Source organism: Perca flavescens, chromosome 9 (genome assembly GCF_004354835.1).
Source record: "Perca flavescens isolate YP-PL-M2 chromosome 9, PFLA_1.0, whole genome shotgun sequence".
NCBI classification, from domain to species: Eukaryota; Metazoa; Chordata; class Actinopteri; order Perciformes; family Percidae; genus Perca; species Perca flavescens.
In genome coordinates this window covers 22840146-22857097 of record NC_041339.1, presented here as the reverse complement: position 1 = coordinate 22857097, position 16952 = coordinate 22840146, and the positions used below count along the sequence as shown (strand labels likewise).

At 39.3% G+C, this 16952-nt stretch overlaps 1 protein-coding gene across 3 annotated transcripts in view; it reads right to left on the bottom strand.

Moving 5' to 3' along the window:
- Nucleotides 1–1080: 1080 nt before the first annotated feature.
- The window catches only part of armc9 (armadillo repeat containing 9), a 29467-nt gene continuing 13595 nt past the window's right edge, over nucleotides 1081–16952 (bottom strand). For all 3 annotated transcript variants that reach the window (XM_028587274.1, XM_028587276.1, XM_028587275.1), the window contains 10 exons: nucleotides 16089–16165; nucleotides 15108–15182; nucleotides 14552–14642; nucleotides 14197–14249; nucleotides 12396–12494; nucleotides 11187–11296; nucleotides 10225–10394; nucleotides 9561–9666; nucleotides 5065–5258; nucleotides 1081–1674 (listed from right to left, as the gene is read on the bottom strand). In XM_028587274.1, coding sequence (XP_028443075.1) covers nucleotides 1652–1674; nucleotides 5065–5258; nucleotides 9561–9666; nucleotides 10225–10394; nucleotides 11187–11296; nucleotides 12396–12494; nucleotides 14197–14249; nucleotides 14552–14642; nucleotides 15108–15182; nucleotides 16089–16165 — 998 coding nt within the window. In that variant the 3' untranslated portion in view covers nucleotides 1081–1651. The remainder of the gene's footprint in view (nucleotides 1675–5064; nucleotides 5259–9560; nucleotides 9667–10224; nucleotides 10395–11186; nucleotides 11297–12395; nucleotides 12495–14196; nucleotides 14250–14551; nucleotides 14643–15107; nucleotides 15183–16088; nucleotides 16166–16952) is intronic.

Below are 16952 nucleotides of genomic sequence, written 5' to 3'. Positions count from 1 at the left end.
TTATGAGGAGGGATATTTTCCACCAGTCAGAAATCAATATATACAGTACGTAGGTAAATTCAGAAGATTATAGATTTGTAGAATCAAGATGAGAACTTGAGCAAATGAGCTTTCACTCTGTTTAAATATCTGTACAATTATTTCAAAGACAAAACATGTCCTTGCCAGGGCTCATATTAAATTAATTACACTTTGTGATAATCACAGAAAGATTATCAAACATTTATCTCTCCGTCTAGTCATGGGTGGTTTTCCAAACCATTAGTGTACCATTAATCCCCTGTTTATATGTAGTTAAAAACAGGTATAACAATGCTGTGCTTAAGTCCGAACATGTCAGCTCGTATTCAGACTTAAAGGAACACGCCAACTTATTGGGACTTTAGCTTATTCACCGTATCCCCCAGAGTTAGATAAGTCCATACATACCCTTCTCATCTCCGTGCATGTCACAATGTGGTCTGATGCACCCACCGCTGGCCTAGCTTAGCACAGATCCTGGAGGTAACCGGCTCCATCTAGCCTACTGCTCCCATTAAGTGACAAAATAACGCCAACATGTTCCTATTTACATGTTGTGATTTGTATAGTCACAGGGTGTACAAATAACAAGGTCACATGAGACACAGCCGTCTTCTAACCGTATACATACTGGGAACTATATTCTCAGAAGGCGAAGCACTGCTACTTCTGCTACTTGGGCGGAGTAATTTGCTCGCAGCACCTGAGAAGCCCCGTGGTGAAGAGCAGAATGTTCGCCTGGAATTCGCTCAGAGTTGGAGTAATAATCACTCCACCCAAGTAGCAGAAGTAGCAGTGCTTCACCTTCTGAGAATATAGTTCCCAGTATGTATACGGTTAGAAGATGGCTGTGTCTCATGTGACCTTGTTATTTGTACACCCTGTGACTATACAAATCACAACATGTAAATAGGAACATGTTGGCGTTTATTTTCACTAGATGGAGCCGGTTACCTCCAGGATCTGTGCTAAGCTAGGCTAGCGGTGGGGGCGTCAGACAGAGTTACGACACGCACGGAGATGAGAAGGGTATGTATGGACTTATCTAACTCTGGGGGTTACTGAGAATAAGACAAAGTCCCAATAAGTCGGCGTGTAGCACTCTGCGCTTGTTTAGGATGTATCAAAAATCTCTTTTTATGGGACTCTGTTTATCCCTAATTTTGTGAAGAAATGTAATCTGCTTATGTTCGAAGACCAGAAAGGTGATCAAATAAGTTCCCTTGAACTGCCCCAACTCGGCGCTACGGTATACTTCCGAGTTAGAACACCCGCATCTTGTTCCACAATAACTTTGTCATGGCTGGAGGATGTCATACATATTTAGGTGTGCCAACTATCACCTCAACTTCAATGCCAACTTAAGGTGCACAGAGCTGGATGGCTGTGGGGTTGTGGTTATTGTCTGTATTATGTTACAGAAGAAGTCTGTGCTGAAGCCGAAGGGGATAGGGGGAGAACAAAAATGGAGGGCCACAATCCTCCACATTGTTCGAGCCCCTTCTCCTGCTGCTGCTGAGCCTCGACCATCTCGGTTGCCCTGAACCTGATCACAACCTGGGCGGATGATGTTACAGGAAGCCCGATGCTCCCGGGGAGATAGTGCTACTCCATGGTGACAGCTCCCTCTTCACCTCCTCTTTGACTGGCTGCCTGATGGAGGAGAGAGAAGAGGAAGGGATGTGGGGTTTAAAAAAAAGAGAAGGTAGAGGACAGCCATATTTGAACTTAAACATCAATAAAAAGAAAATGAAAGGAGATCCCCTCCTGACATGTTAAGATTTGTTATCATCTTGATATAACTTAAAAGCCAAGTACCTACTTTCGGAAAGGTAAGGATTGGGGTTTTGTTATATTCTTTCCCACCTATTTGTGAGAAAGGAAAATCTGATTTCCTCATTACATTTATCATTCAGCGCCAGAGTGACAGTCTTAAGAGGTAACTTATGCACTTCCGACACTTTCTCTAGCTGCACCGCGACATAACAAGGCTCTGTCATCGCGTGAAGTCTGCCTTGTTGAAATGACTTTGGTAGGATAATACAGTTTTTTTCCCCCATCCTCTCAACATGGCGAGGCAGGCGGCTCTTTGTTTGTGCTGGCTGAGTGGGTGGTCAGCTACAAAAATGCCTCCTCTATCTTTCCTTAGCCAAGTTGTCAGTCACAAGGAAGTGTTTACCAAATATGGATCTAAAGGGGATCCTGTCTCAGCGTGTGGTTGGTGTCTCTGCAGCCAGACTCCACCAAAAACAGCAAACATTAGGTAGCAGAAGCTGCATTCAAGTAAAAATAAATAAATAACATAGATGCTCAAGAAAGGGAACATACTCGTTTCTTAGGCATTTTAGTTGAGAAATTAAACTGGAAAAAAAACATTAATTATATTTGTAACTGGGGATCATTAGCAAACAACGACATTTCATAAATGTTTATTAACTTTATATTATTTCATGATTTTATCTCTATTTGATTCATGGTAATTTTGTTTGGGCAAATACATACACATCCATTCTTAACTTTATTTGCTGCTGCAAAAAAAGAAACTGACAAAACTTTATTTTATTTTTTTCTCAAACTCTAACAAGACCTCTGTTCCATTGTTCAGGAAACTGAACATTCTGACAGTATATGACATAAATATTCATCAGATATGTGCATTTATATATAAGTATACAGTATATTCTTGCCTTTTTCTTTACCATCATTGCTTAGCCACTTCTTCTAAATTGAATTCCCAAATTCATTCATAGATTACTAGACAGGTTGATCATCTTCCCCTTCCTTTTTACAAACCGAAACATAGCCAGTACTATACCTCGTATTGTTCATCATGCATTTCTTTGTTATTAATTAATTGTTGTCCGATTGATCCGTTTTCTGCTCATTTTGCGTATTTCTTGCTGTCATTTATTTTTATTGTATTTTTTCCAAATTATGTTTGCTTAGTTTTATTTTTTTCATATTTCTTTTTGTTTGTTTTTTGTTTTTAAGTTGAGGGTAGGTCAGTTGTATAAGCCTGTGGCTTCTTGACTTCTCCTGATACATTTTGTTTGTTCATTATTTAGATGTTATGCAGTGTTATGCACGGGCAAATAAAATCAATACATACCAATAAAAAGCTAAAGATGCTCACAGGAAAAGTGTATTTTGCTTGCCACGTCATGTGCGTCTGCTTATTGCCCTTAAAGCGGAGCTATGATTAGGTGACTTCCTTATGAGTTGATAGATGTTTGACACTTGCCAGACCTCATAAGTACAACACACACACACACACACACACACACACACACACACACACACACACACACACACACACACACACACACACACGAGGATGTGGTGGCTTGGACTAACCATTAGGCCTTATTACAGGCTTTATGGTAAGGGCAGCATGCGTAAGAGCCAGAGTTACTTGCTCATCAAATGCAGTTAAGACGCATGAGGGCATGGAGAGATGATATCACCCAACTAAGAGCACCAGAGCAACTGGGCAGGCCATCTTCCCTGCAGTGACTCAAGTTCTGTGAAGTTGACAGCAAATGCATAAGTGGCTATGGTAGGGATGGGCTGAAAACACTAATGGACTACTTTTATTTCTTTTAACAGCCATATACTGCCAATAAAAGCAAAAGCATTAACACAGTCATGCAAAAACTTTGAAACACATCAATGGCAGATTTTGTTACGGAATTCCAGTTGAAACTGCTGAAATGTGTAAATCAAGATGTGAGCTCAAGGGAAACTTAAGCATGATTTGTCATTTTACAGTTAATCCCACTTTTGTCTTGTTGCACGTTATTGTAAGTCTTCTTTTGTTTTTAGAACAACAAGAGTCGACAGTTCTGGTAAAACCTGTATGTAAGGAGCAGGAAAATTACGATATTTGTTGGATGTACAATGGGTGAGACAGACAGTGAGTTCAATTGTGACTGTTAAAGAGTTGTACAGGCAGATAACGGTACCCCCTAACTGAACTACACCACAGGGCATTTTTCTATCATTCCATTTCCATATTTTGTTTCAGGTGATTGCTACGATTGGGTGATATGATTTTTCAACCAGGAGAGATTTTACTATACCATTTCTACTGAGGTACAGTACAGGCCAAAAGTTTGGACACACTTTCTCATTCAATGTGTTTCCTTTTTATTTTCATTACTATTTACATTGTAGATTCTCACTGAAGGCATCAAAACTATGAATGAACACATATGGAATTATGTACTTAACAAAAAAGTGTGAAATAACTGAAAACATGTCTTATATTTTAGATTCTTCAAAGTAGCCACCCTTTGCTTTTTTATTAATAAGGGAAAAAATTCCACTAATTAACCCTGACAAAGCACACTGTGAAGTGAAAAACATTTCAGGTGACTACCTCATGAAGCTCATTGAGAGAACATCAAGGGTTTGCAGAGTTAAAAAAAAAGCAAAGGGTGGCTACTTTGAAGAATCTAAAATATAAGACATGTTTTCAGTTATTTCACACTTTTTTGTTAAGTACATAATTCCATATGTGTTCATTCATAGTTTTAATGCCTTCAGTGAGAATCTACAATGTAAATAGTCATGAAAATAAAAAGGAAACACATTGAATGAAAAAGTGTGTCCAAATTTTTGGCCTGTACTGTAGCTATGCCTTACCTATAGTTGTATTAGGTAACTGCAGGCAATGCTACAAATCAACGACCATCACTGCTTAATGGTCATATTGCATTTAGAGGCCTCTCTTGTATCTGTGAGATTAAGTACCTTGATTTGATGGTTGTTTAATGTCCAGGATTTGACAAAAAGTAACCAAATTATTTGTGGTTATTTTCTGTGGTTAGTTTGCCAGTGACATTTCCATATTTATTATATAACAATATTAGCATAAAATATTAAATTTCGTATTCTGTTTTTGCAAGATGTTATCCATATTACCCACGCCTGAACAAATGAAATAAATTCTGACATAAACAGTTACATAGCTGGTTATCTTCCAAAGTGGCTGGTAGGGTAGATGAAAACTTTGCCAACAATGGCTGGTGAGTACATGCTTACTTCCACTTTGTCGTCCCCCTCCTCCTGTTGAGCTGGCGGAGCCTGGTCGGTTACTCGGCTGCGGCTCCGAGTGGGAGAACTGGGGTGCCAAAGCTGGGCCTCGAGCCCGGTGAGCACTGGTGTCCTGGCTAACTGTTGCATCAGGTGTACGGGGAATCTTGGGCTGGCTTGTAAATGCAGGCACATAATCACCACTGATGACAGGGAAAAGAAGAGAAGAAAGAATAAATTATATTAAACAAAAATAAGTCCCACTAAATCACTAATCAGCACAAACACCATAATACAAAAATGGTGCTGCAAAAGCAGTCAAACAAACATCGGCTTATGAAAAATCTCAAAAATAAAACACAAGACAAAATAAGACAAGTTAACAGCTAAACTGGGTACAGAACACCTACACAATTTACTATTTTAAGGCTACATTGACCAAGCCTGCCTTGTATATTGATTATTTTATAGTTACTTTTTATTACAGCTACTCTTATTTCTTACTTGCTTACGGTTAGAAAGATCATTCAGAGAGGTCATCCTTTTATCTGATGAGCTGCTCAGTAGTCATGAGACACTACAGCCACAAACAGATCTCATTTCACAGAAGGTTTCATAGCACAGAAATCATGGCTTTCCTGGGTACAGAATCAACCTTGCACAAGCATCTTGCCCTCGACACTTTATAGCATCCATTTCACTTGTTTCAGTCGATAACCTCCACTTCTGGCGATGGCTTGCCAGACTTCTTTGTCGATACTTCAGACATACCCAATGGGGACAGCTATCAGTAGGGTCATCCATACCATGCAGGCTGTTGAGGTGCCGAGTTTATTCATATACACTATATATGTAACTCTATATCATTTTTTTGTTGTTGCGATTTCTAGCAGCAGGTTTTTATACTATAAAACACATATACAATATCATAAGGTGTTCAAAATGTGAATCTCCATTAATGACATACAAAACATGCATCCTCCCTGCATATTTTTTTTTACTTTCGGTTCTATTCATTCTCTTATACAGGGATCTTCAACAGTTTTTTTTTTCAAAAATTAAAAAGTCTTATCATGAATCCAACATATTTTTAGCAAACAGAAATCTCCACTGCTAACTGGCCCACCATAGGTAAGGTAGTCACTAAGGCCATCCACATACACAGTTAATCCTAAGGATTCACTATGCCACATTGTTGTTCAAGATTAAAACATGACTTATAAAATCATGCCAACAATTATTAGGCAATTTTAATAGCTTAGTATTAGCAACTTCCTTTTATACAATATGTAGGGGTCCCTGCTCCGTCTCTCTTTCAGTTAAGGGGTCCTTGGCTAAAAAACTCAGATGTATTTACACTTGATAGTTGCATCCTTTTATGAAAATTACACAATATTTTGCAGCTACTTTACAAACCACAAAATGTGTTGCCATGTCTGTGTGAGTCTGAGAAACAGGATCACAATGCACACATTACTCTTCTGCCTACACTTTGTGAAGGCCCAAAACTCTGCTCATGTTCTCATCAGGCAGGTGCCAAATGACCTACATCCTGTGTAGCAATCCCATACCGTAATAGATGGATAGATTTCAGTCAGCTCATTCTTGTTTCAGCTCACAGTAGTCACATTGGCTCCAACATGCCTGATATCATCTGGTGTAACTGAATGTTATAAAACAGGCTTTATAAACTTGAATGTTCAGCTCTGTGGAACAGGGAACTGACATTTGCATAAATAGCCACAACGTCAACAACGAGAGGAGAAACAAGGTGTCAAGACTTCGGTCTTTAACTTTGATGTCTGAATGGAAAAAGCCTGGCCGGCCCCCCAGGTGTTACCTTGAATGAGTTTGAAGCAGAGCTTTGGTAAAATAAAAACAAAGGGGGGGAATTCATTAACCTCAAAGCAAAAGCATAAATATACATCTTCTCTTTTGGTATTTGCCAAATTGCTGTGTTGCTAAGTTTCTATTCACCTAAGTATCAATGACTGTGTCCTAAAATGTCTCTAATATAAAAGTCTTGTTCCCAAACTGGGGTGAAATGAGGCTACTGAAGTTCGTATTGTAGAGGTGTTTTACGTTTTGTTGGGGGGATGGGAGGAGGATACCGAAGCGGTTTCCTGGGACTCATTACTCTTGGCGGGATTCAGGAGTCAAGTTCCTCTGGGATTTGAAGGAGAGGAGAAGCAGGGGAGGTTTGATTGAATGGGTCTCTTTGTGGGAACTGCTCGTTTAAACGCATGTCACAGTCTCACAGACCAGCTTGGCGGTGCTGAGTCACCGATCGGTGTGGAGCAACAATTGCCAACTCTCTCCACAGACACAGAAATGCCCTGACACGCATTTCAGGGATTCACAGGAACCTCAGCTGACTTGCACTAATTATTTTAATTTGCATAATTCCCTCTGGCTTTGTTCCATGGTAGTTGCTACCAAGCAACATGTTCTTTCTATTCTTGTGCTTCTTTTGAAGTCAGACACATAAGTCTGTTATATATGTTTGTTTTTCTTAATAGAGCTCTAATTTTCACTTCCTTACACATGATACGTATATCCTCCTCTTTCTTATGTTGTACTTTATCTTTTATCCATCTTTTCTGTTATTTTCATAACCCACGGCCTACCCTGACTGAATTCAGTGGTTCTGACTGAGAAAAAGACACCCATACAGTAACAGAGAGATATGGCGTTGCATAGCAATGGCTCAGATTGATTTCACACAAGCCTCACCCTCTAACCAGAGAAGAGCAACTTCCATAAATGTATTTTATATCTTGTGTTGCGTGCCATCAGGAGGTAGCCAGAGCTGTTCATTGAACTGAAATGCACTGCTTCTAATGCATATGATAATAAATTAGATTTTCAAGTTGAAGATCTCTCAATGTTTCAGACATTTAATTGCAGCAACATACAGTACATGAAACACCAGTGGTGAAAGAAGTATTCAGATCCTTTAATTGAGTAAAAGTACTAATACCACACTGTAAAAACACCTTGCTACAAGTAAAAGTCCTGCATTGAAAATGTTACTTAATTAATTTCTATATTATTCTGTGTGTAATCGTCTAATCATTTTAGCTTGTACTTGTAGACCTGTGTATTGTTGAGTAGTTTATATATATATATATATATATATATATACTACTCAACAATATATATATATATATATATATATATATATATATATATATATATATATATATATATATATATATATATATATATATATATATATATATAAACTACTCAACAATACACAGGTCTATAAGTACAAGCTAAAATGATTAGACGATTACACACAGAATATTATAGAAATATTTACACACTTTTAATTAAGTAACATTTTCAATGCAGGATTTTTTACTTATACTTATACTGTTTTTATATATATATATATATATATATTGTATACATTATACAACAAGTAGATCCAACAAGGAAATCTGATTGTTTGATCATTTAGAATGTGCTCAAATCAGCATGACAACCATTTGATCAGCAGCACTTAAAAATATTACTCCGCCATTTCTATGGCAACATTACAGAGCTGAATTAAAAAACAGGTTTTGAAACATTTGTATTCATGTAAATCAGAAACCACAGTGGAACACACAAAAGCTCTCCAACTAATGTATATAAAGTGATTCATCGGATTAATTAACTTATTTTGTTACAAGGCTCTGAAGTTAACTTCCACTGGAAATGTTTGGAACTTGCAGCTGTGCCTGTGACTCGGCGCTGTGTTAATAATAGCTGCTACATTTCTCGGATGTACAGGAGCTAAATCTGTTGGTGGAAAAAATATTTTTTGTTTAGCAGATATCTTAGTTACAACAAGATTGAGCTAGCAAAGCTGTTTTGTGTTTATAGGTTTGGTAGTTATTCAGTTTGGGAAATCCCACGATCTCTACAAAGCTAACGTTAGCTTAAGTTGACTGGCTGACTCAGGTTAAACAGGAACAGGAAATCGTCTGTGTTGTTTGAAGTTAGCGGACGCAGTATCTAAATCTATCCATGGAAGAAATATTTTTTTCAGCTGATATCTTAGCAAAGCAGTTTGGTGTATATATTTGTGCTAGGAAATCCCCCGATCTCTACAAAGCTAACGTTAGCTGGCAGACTAAAAAGGGAGGGACTAGAAATCGTCTATGTTGCTTTTTTAAATTTTGAGAGCGAATTGCCCCACAATATAAAGTTTGATTATAACCTTTATTTGGTTGGTAACCGTTGTCGTGTAATCGCAATATTACACTCAAGGGTTTGATTTAACGTCATATTATTGGCAATTCAGTGATGTTTACGGCCGTATCACTGTTGTGCCAATAATGACAATAAAATCAAACCCTTTGTGTAATATTGCTTACATACTTCCCTCTGAAATGTACATCAAATTTGGAATACTTGAGTAAATGTACGCGTGCATGTGCGTGTGTGTGTGTGTGTGTGTGTGTGTGTGTGTGTGTGTGTGTGCGTGTGTGCATGTGCGTGCGTGTGCGGTTTACCTGGCAGAGTGTCCATTGTGTTCTTCATGGGAACGTCCTTTTCTGGTTCGCCCTTCATATGGACCCTCCAACTCGGACTCCTGGGACAACCGGCCACACTCTGAGTCTGAGTGTTTGTGACAGAGAGGAAGGACATATTGGACCTTCATCCCACTACTTTTTGAATTATATCAACCTATCTGCCTTTCAAATTTAAACTCAAAACTTAAACAAAACAATGCAACAGTACTGATACACATTATGGTCACTATGGAACACAGGAGCACAACCTGATGTCACGCTGATGTTTTGTGGAAAGTCAAAATAGGTCATTTGGTTTAGCCATTTGGTGCCCGTTTTGCTGAGTCTTTATCCCTTATGCTTTCTGAGGAAGTCACAGGAGCTTCGCTGCCTAATGGACACTGGGCATCACATCAAATAAATCCACATAAACCAAATAAAGAGCAGCTGGTGGAAGGGAAATTAAATTGTCCCACAAATATGCAGCTGATTTTCAGTATGCACAAAGTGTATTAAGTATGAGTAATCTGACTGCATACATCTGACGAACAGACGCAGCATTCTGACATGGTCAAAGGTGTAATATTGAATTTCTTTTGAAATTCTACTGCTATGTGCTATCAAATGTATTTATTTTTTTTATTGGTAAATGACATCCACCCACCGATACTGTGACGTAGGGAGTCAGCAGTGCCGGGGCGACTGCCAGAGCGTGTTGGAGGTCGGGAGTTGTATCGAGAAGGAGGCAGGCTTCCTTCGTCGCTCTTCTGTCTGCTCAGAGGGTATTCCCTGTCCCGGCTACGTCCATCCCCCTGACCGCCGGATCGGTAATCCCTACACATGACACAAACAATACAGCTCAGGTTGTGTAAGAACTTAAATCAAGATGTTCATAAAACCTTTATCTTAATGTTTTTTTCTTAGCTTCATAAGGGCTACTTCTTTAAAGTTGTACAACACTCTAACTTTATATTCAAACGTGCTACATAAATAAATTAGAATTACCATTGGTTCCAGTTAGTAAGTTGTGAATCCTTCCTGCGTATCAATTACTTGCTGTGAGTCGGTGCTCCCTTATCACTGGGGCCAGGTCATGTGTAGTACACCTCTCTCTCATAGCTGTCATATCCATTACTCTAAAATAACTATTTTTTTTAATCCCTGCTATCTGTCTTATAGTTTTTAATGACAATCATCTGCCTTTCAGTACATATTGTCTCCAGGTCCAATCTCATTCTGCTGACTCATTCCCTTACAGGCTTTGCGATGATTAATGGCAAAATGTATTCAAACCCATTCTTGCTTTGACCTACTACAGTAGTTTTTTATAGATGTAGGAACTTCCTTATCATTATTCTGGCAGCACAATAATTGTCAAAATGACCTACAGGTTAGACTACGAGCTTTGTAAAATGATCCACTTTAAGACAGAGGCCAGACATCATATGAATGAATAGAGGCCAGACATCATTTGAATTTATCTAGTCTACTGTACAATGTACAACTAAAGTACCATTGAGCCTAAAATACCCTAACCCTACAGTATCATGCACACTTCCTGTTACCTGACACTGACACTTACACCATGAATTAGCATGTCTGCTTAAGAGTGAGTATTCAACTTACACCACGTTACGATGAGAACTTGGGGTGACCGGCCGTTGTAGGGGTTCATCAACACATGGTTGCGGCAGAGGGTTCGATTTCCTTTTCACTTTTGCCATGTTGGTCATGATCTGCACATGCAACACACACACACACACACACACACACACACACACACACACACACACACACACACACACACACACACACACACACACACACACACACACACTTCAATAAATGGTATGTATCTGTGTTAAATTGGGAACTTGCCATTCCTAAACAGCAGAGAGACAGATTGTAGCGATGACGTTAGGCAACAAATAAAGTCCGGTCGGAATGTGTCCAACACGTGCTGTCTGCCAGAGCTTGTCCCATGTCCAGTGCCCCGCGTACATGACCAATCTAGAGATCATCGTCAAACTGGCGATATGGTGTTAGCATGCGATGAGTAATTACAGTAACTATCCAAAACAGAGTAACTGGTTTGTCACAGGGATATTGAGAGCCATTAGGTTGGGTGAATGATTGATGTAGCCCATGTCTGTTTCACCTGTGGAGGGCTCAAGTTAAAAATTAAAGTCAATCAGAAGTTCTATAAAGGGGTCAGAGGGTCAGTTACTAATTCAGTGTAAATGCAGCATGATGATGACAACAATCATAAACCTCCAGATTAGGGGAGTTGCCATCTGTGCATGTATTAAGTTTTTAGTCACTAATTATTGGAACAGCTTCCTTCAATGTGAAGACCTGCTTGTGTCCTTCCTCTAGCCATCTAGCATTAAGTAGCACAATGATGTAAACTCTTGCAACAAGGTTTATTGTCTCTGTCGCGTGACACATTAAAGGGGAACTATGGAGTTTTTTTTGTTTTTTTTACCTTAACTGAACATCTTCGGAGTCATTGGAATAGTTATGACTTATTTCGAGTTGAATGGTGGTTATCTTGCTTCCCCCTAGCGCCTGTGAGCAGAAAAACCACACTTGCAACTTTTGGCCAAAACTGCATAGCGCCCCTTTAATAGTTCCCCCTATTCTAGGTACTATTTCAACAAGCTGCTGCATTCTGAACTAGCTGGAACTGTGTAGTACAGACACACACGCACCAACACCTAACAATTGCTTATTGTAGCCTTCTTGTGAGCGGTTTGTGTGTTAAGCAAACAACAACATGTTTATTTAACTTGAGCATAGCGAGGAGTGTAGTGAGTGTCTGTGTCTTGCTCTTACCCCCAGGTACTCAGTGGTAAGCAGACTCTCCCCAGACAGTTCCCTGGGCTGTGGTTGGAGAACTTCCTCTATATCTAGGTCTGTTTCCATTAAATCTTCCTGTCACAAGACAATGACAGTATGCAGTGTCAGTAATTCATCTTAACAGTCAGTATGTAATGAAATCAACACAGCTGACATCATGATGTCAGCCTTGTGACTATGGTTAGTTTGGTGATGCCTAATTTACTTTTTAGAATGAACTATTTCACAATACCATTGATGTGAGTCTACAAACTAGGACAAACACTACTACAATGTTTGGCACCAAGTCAAACGGTGCCAATAAGAGACCAGTGTAGTCTACACTTGTTGGACTCCCTTACACAAGTGGGGAACATATATCAGTTCACCCTTATAGCAATGGTAAATGGATAGCAGCTAAAAAAAACCACCATATCTGAGATCAGAGGCAATGGAATAAAGGCACTCGCCCTCAAGGAATTTGCGACAACTAGGGGAATAGGGGGACACACATACTGTACACACACACACACACACACACACACACACACACACACACACACACACACACACACACACACACACACACACACACACACACACACACACACACACACACACACACACACACACACACACACACACACACACACACACACACACACACACACACACACACACACACACACACACACACGACTGCAGCCATTCCCACTTTCTCACATAATCTAATCTGCCAAGACCATGACCATGACCTCCCCCATACACACATGCACAAACACACAGGTGGGAGACACCCAATAGCTGTGTCATGCTGATAGGGCTGGGCACTGAACGTCGATACTTTTATGGCACCGAAAAAATACCCGGATCCTATGAGTATCGAAAAATTATTTATCTTTCGGCAATGCCAATAAAGTGGTTTCAAATGCGGTTAAAGTTTTCCAAAACTTCACGCTGACAGCGTTTGCTGCGATATGATATTAATGGCGAGGCGAAAGCGGTTGCGGTGCTGTTGTTTTACACTTCCTGTGAGACAAGCAGGCACAACAGTGGTCTCTTGCCCTGATGACTGACTGACAGGCTGATGTTGTAAGGAAAGGCAACTTTACTTCTACAGCACATTTCAGCAACAAGGCAATTCAATTACATTCCTTTGCACTTAAGTTAGTTCTTCATTAGTTCAACGTTGACAACAGGGCAGTGACCAAGTTTATTGTTAAAGGTTTGTGTCATTATGCAGTTTGCACTAAAAAGTCTTTGTTCTTTACATTCCTTAGCATTTTATTTAGTTCAATATTAGCCTGTACACAATGTCATTTGTTTATTCATTTATTATTTATAATATGTTCAGGTTTCTCTTTTTTTGTTAATTTTTAAAGTTTGGATTGATACCAATCCTGAGTATCCTACTGGCGCACCCCAAGTTAAACACAAGTTTTGTGTTTAATGTATTTTTGTTGATGTTGAAATGGATTTTAAAACATATGGTATCAAAGAAAGTATCGTTAAGGAACCGGCATCGAAACTGAGGTATCGAAATTGGCACCGGATTGAAAGATTTTGAACGATGCCCAGCCCTACATGCTGAGATTACCATTTACAGGTTTTGGAAGTGTGTTAAATATGAGGTGTTCATTTCTGGGCGTGCTTCCTCTCACCCTCGTTTATCATCCATTCCTCATTTTTGTTCTTTTGATCCGACATAAAATATATTGATAATATATCCCTATAGTTGTGACTACATAGTGTAAAGCAATACCATATCAATGCCTAATGGGTTGAGGGGAGGACTTACATCATTGTCGTCCTCTTCTTCTTCATCGTCTGACTCTGGCCCCTCTTCATCAGCTGGGTGAAACACAGCCAGATCATAAGGATTAAACAAGTTAGATGATTTTCCAACACATTATAAAACACTTTCAAAACCCACTGTTCTTTACATTTACATGAAGTTGTTCATTCTTTGCCATGTCTGACTAGTACAGGACTACTGTCACCTAACACCACTAACACCAACTGCCCAAAACCCTAAATTAGCACAATGTCACTTTCATCTGGTACAGTATTTTATCTTTAAATGTACATAAACAGTCAGTACATTACATAGAGTAGAATACATCCAGTGTAACAGTAAATTTGACTTCACTAACCTGAGTTTAGCTGTTTTAAGATGAACTCAATCTGTCTGTTGAGGTCTGGGTTCTCCTCTTTGCTGTAGCAACGGAGAATCTCCTCTACACTCTGCACACATGTGAGGGAAACACAAGTCACACCGGTGTATGCACAAAACTTTACAGCTGAACGACAAATGCAAGGGCTATTTTTCTAGTTAGCTTCAGAATAAAAATCAGTGACTGAGTATTCAAAGGAAGTATACCCTGTAACAACAATTGGCTGGGGGTCAAAAGTGCTTACTTTAAGTTGATTATAACATATTTTATTTGTGTTAATAATAATGATCATTGATGTGTGAGAGATCTGTTTGAACATGATCTTTGTTGGACAGGATGGACACAGCCATATCCACAGATACAACCCAACAGTTCACCAGTATCTGGGTACAGTGACTGTGTCATATGACTGTGAACACCTGCTGTTTCCCATCCAAACACTGGCTGTGTGGTGACATAAAGAGACAAATACAGAGCTAAAACACAAACTGGGTCTGTTTCCTCCAAGCAGGTGAAGACATTTCTGCTATCTCACCATCTCTTTGGCTTCCTGTCTCACAGAGGGAATACACAGGATACTGTACAGGGCTCCATTCACATATGGTCGGATCTGAGAGAGCAAACAGACAGAGACACACACACACACACACACACACACACACACACACACACACACACACTATCTTTATGATCTATAGGCGTACAGTATTAGATACAAATCCTAGCAGTAGGGAGACAACAGATTGAGTTAATGGCCCTCCAAAGTTGCTGACATCCTTTCATAAAGAAAGCTAGTGTTAGTGTTACTGTTGTATACTTTTTGTATACGTTTTTATAGACTAACCTAAAGCCATAGCTTATTTCTATTAGGACAGCCGCAAGCTCTGGAAGGCATCATAATCTTAAATTTGATGGCAAGCCTAGGTGTGTCTGCTTGGATTACAGTGGTATTTTAACAGATCAGGTGGTGACGCTGTATTCATGTGAATGCTGTAAACTAACGAAGTGCTATGTGTTGTCCACTTTGGATTAAAGTTTAATGCTACAAAATGTAACCAACTCTCTTTTGCGATGTCCTTTTAAGAAACTACTGTAGATGCTTTTGTACTCTGTATCCTGTATTAACATTAATTCTGCACATTTGTTGTTTTCTGAATGTGGGAGCATCACCTTTTACTATTAATTATGTATGCTGTGTCCATGTTGTTCAACCTCTGTAAATGTGTTTCTAATGGGCGGGCCACATTCTCTGGGCGGGCAAAACAGAGAAAGGGGAGGTAACCTTTTCCCTTATGACGTCATAAGGAGCAAGATTCCAGATCGGCTCATCTGAGCTTTCATTTTCTCAAAGGCAGAGCAGGATACCCCGATCGGTTTACACCTATTGCCATTTCTAGCCACTGGGGGACCATAGGCAGGCTGGGGGAACTCATATTAATGTTAAAAAAACTCATAAAGTGAAATTTTCATGCCATGGGACCTTTAACATCAGTGTTCACGGATGTGTGTGCATCACCTCATGGTTCTCATGCCCAAGCAGGTCAGTGAGAACCTTTAGCACATGCTTGGCGGTCTCTGCACACTTCCTTTTTCCTGTCCAAATACAGCCATTCCAGACACACACACACACACACACACACACACACACACACACACACACACACACACACACACACACACACACACACACACACACACACACACACACACACACACACACACACACACACACACACACACACAATCTATTTAACAAACCAAAAATAATCAATCATAAAATGTGTGTTTTAAGATAGGAAGACCTTGCACTCAGATTAATAATTGATGATTCCCTCCAACCCAATCATTTCTTTTTAAAACTGCCATTGCCTTTTATCTTTTTGCGTCAAAGATAACAAAACCACTAATTAAATCAAATGCAGTGCAATATTTTACTGTGGCAGTCTATAAAAAGCAGGCCCCGGGCAACTGAGACAAAAATGAACAAAGTACTGAGGAATAGGGAGAGTGTCATTGTTGATGGTGTATGTGCTTTAAAAGGGAGTGGCATGAACAAAGATACACTCTAGATATGATGTAAAAGGAAATAAGAAAGAAGGAGAGTGCATTGATAAGCAGTGTGTATAGAAGAAGCTGTAAAAGCTAAAATGTTGTATTAAATGCAAACCCGAAAAATAATGGCCCTTACTCTTCCCATAATAAAATCCCCCAACAGGAACAATGTTAGACAGAGAATGTATGTGGCTTTAAAAGAGATACAATTGATTGACACTGACATAGTCATTATCTTACATAAGATATGTCTTTCCTTTTTTGGTTTCACTTGGTATATAGTAGTATAGCAGGGCCAGCTAGATATACAGAGTGGTATATTGTATAT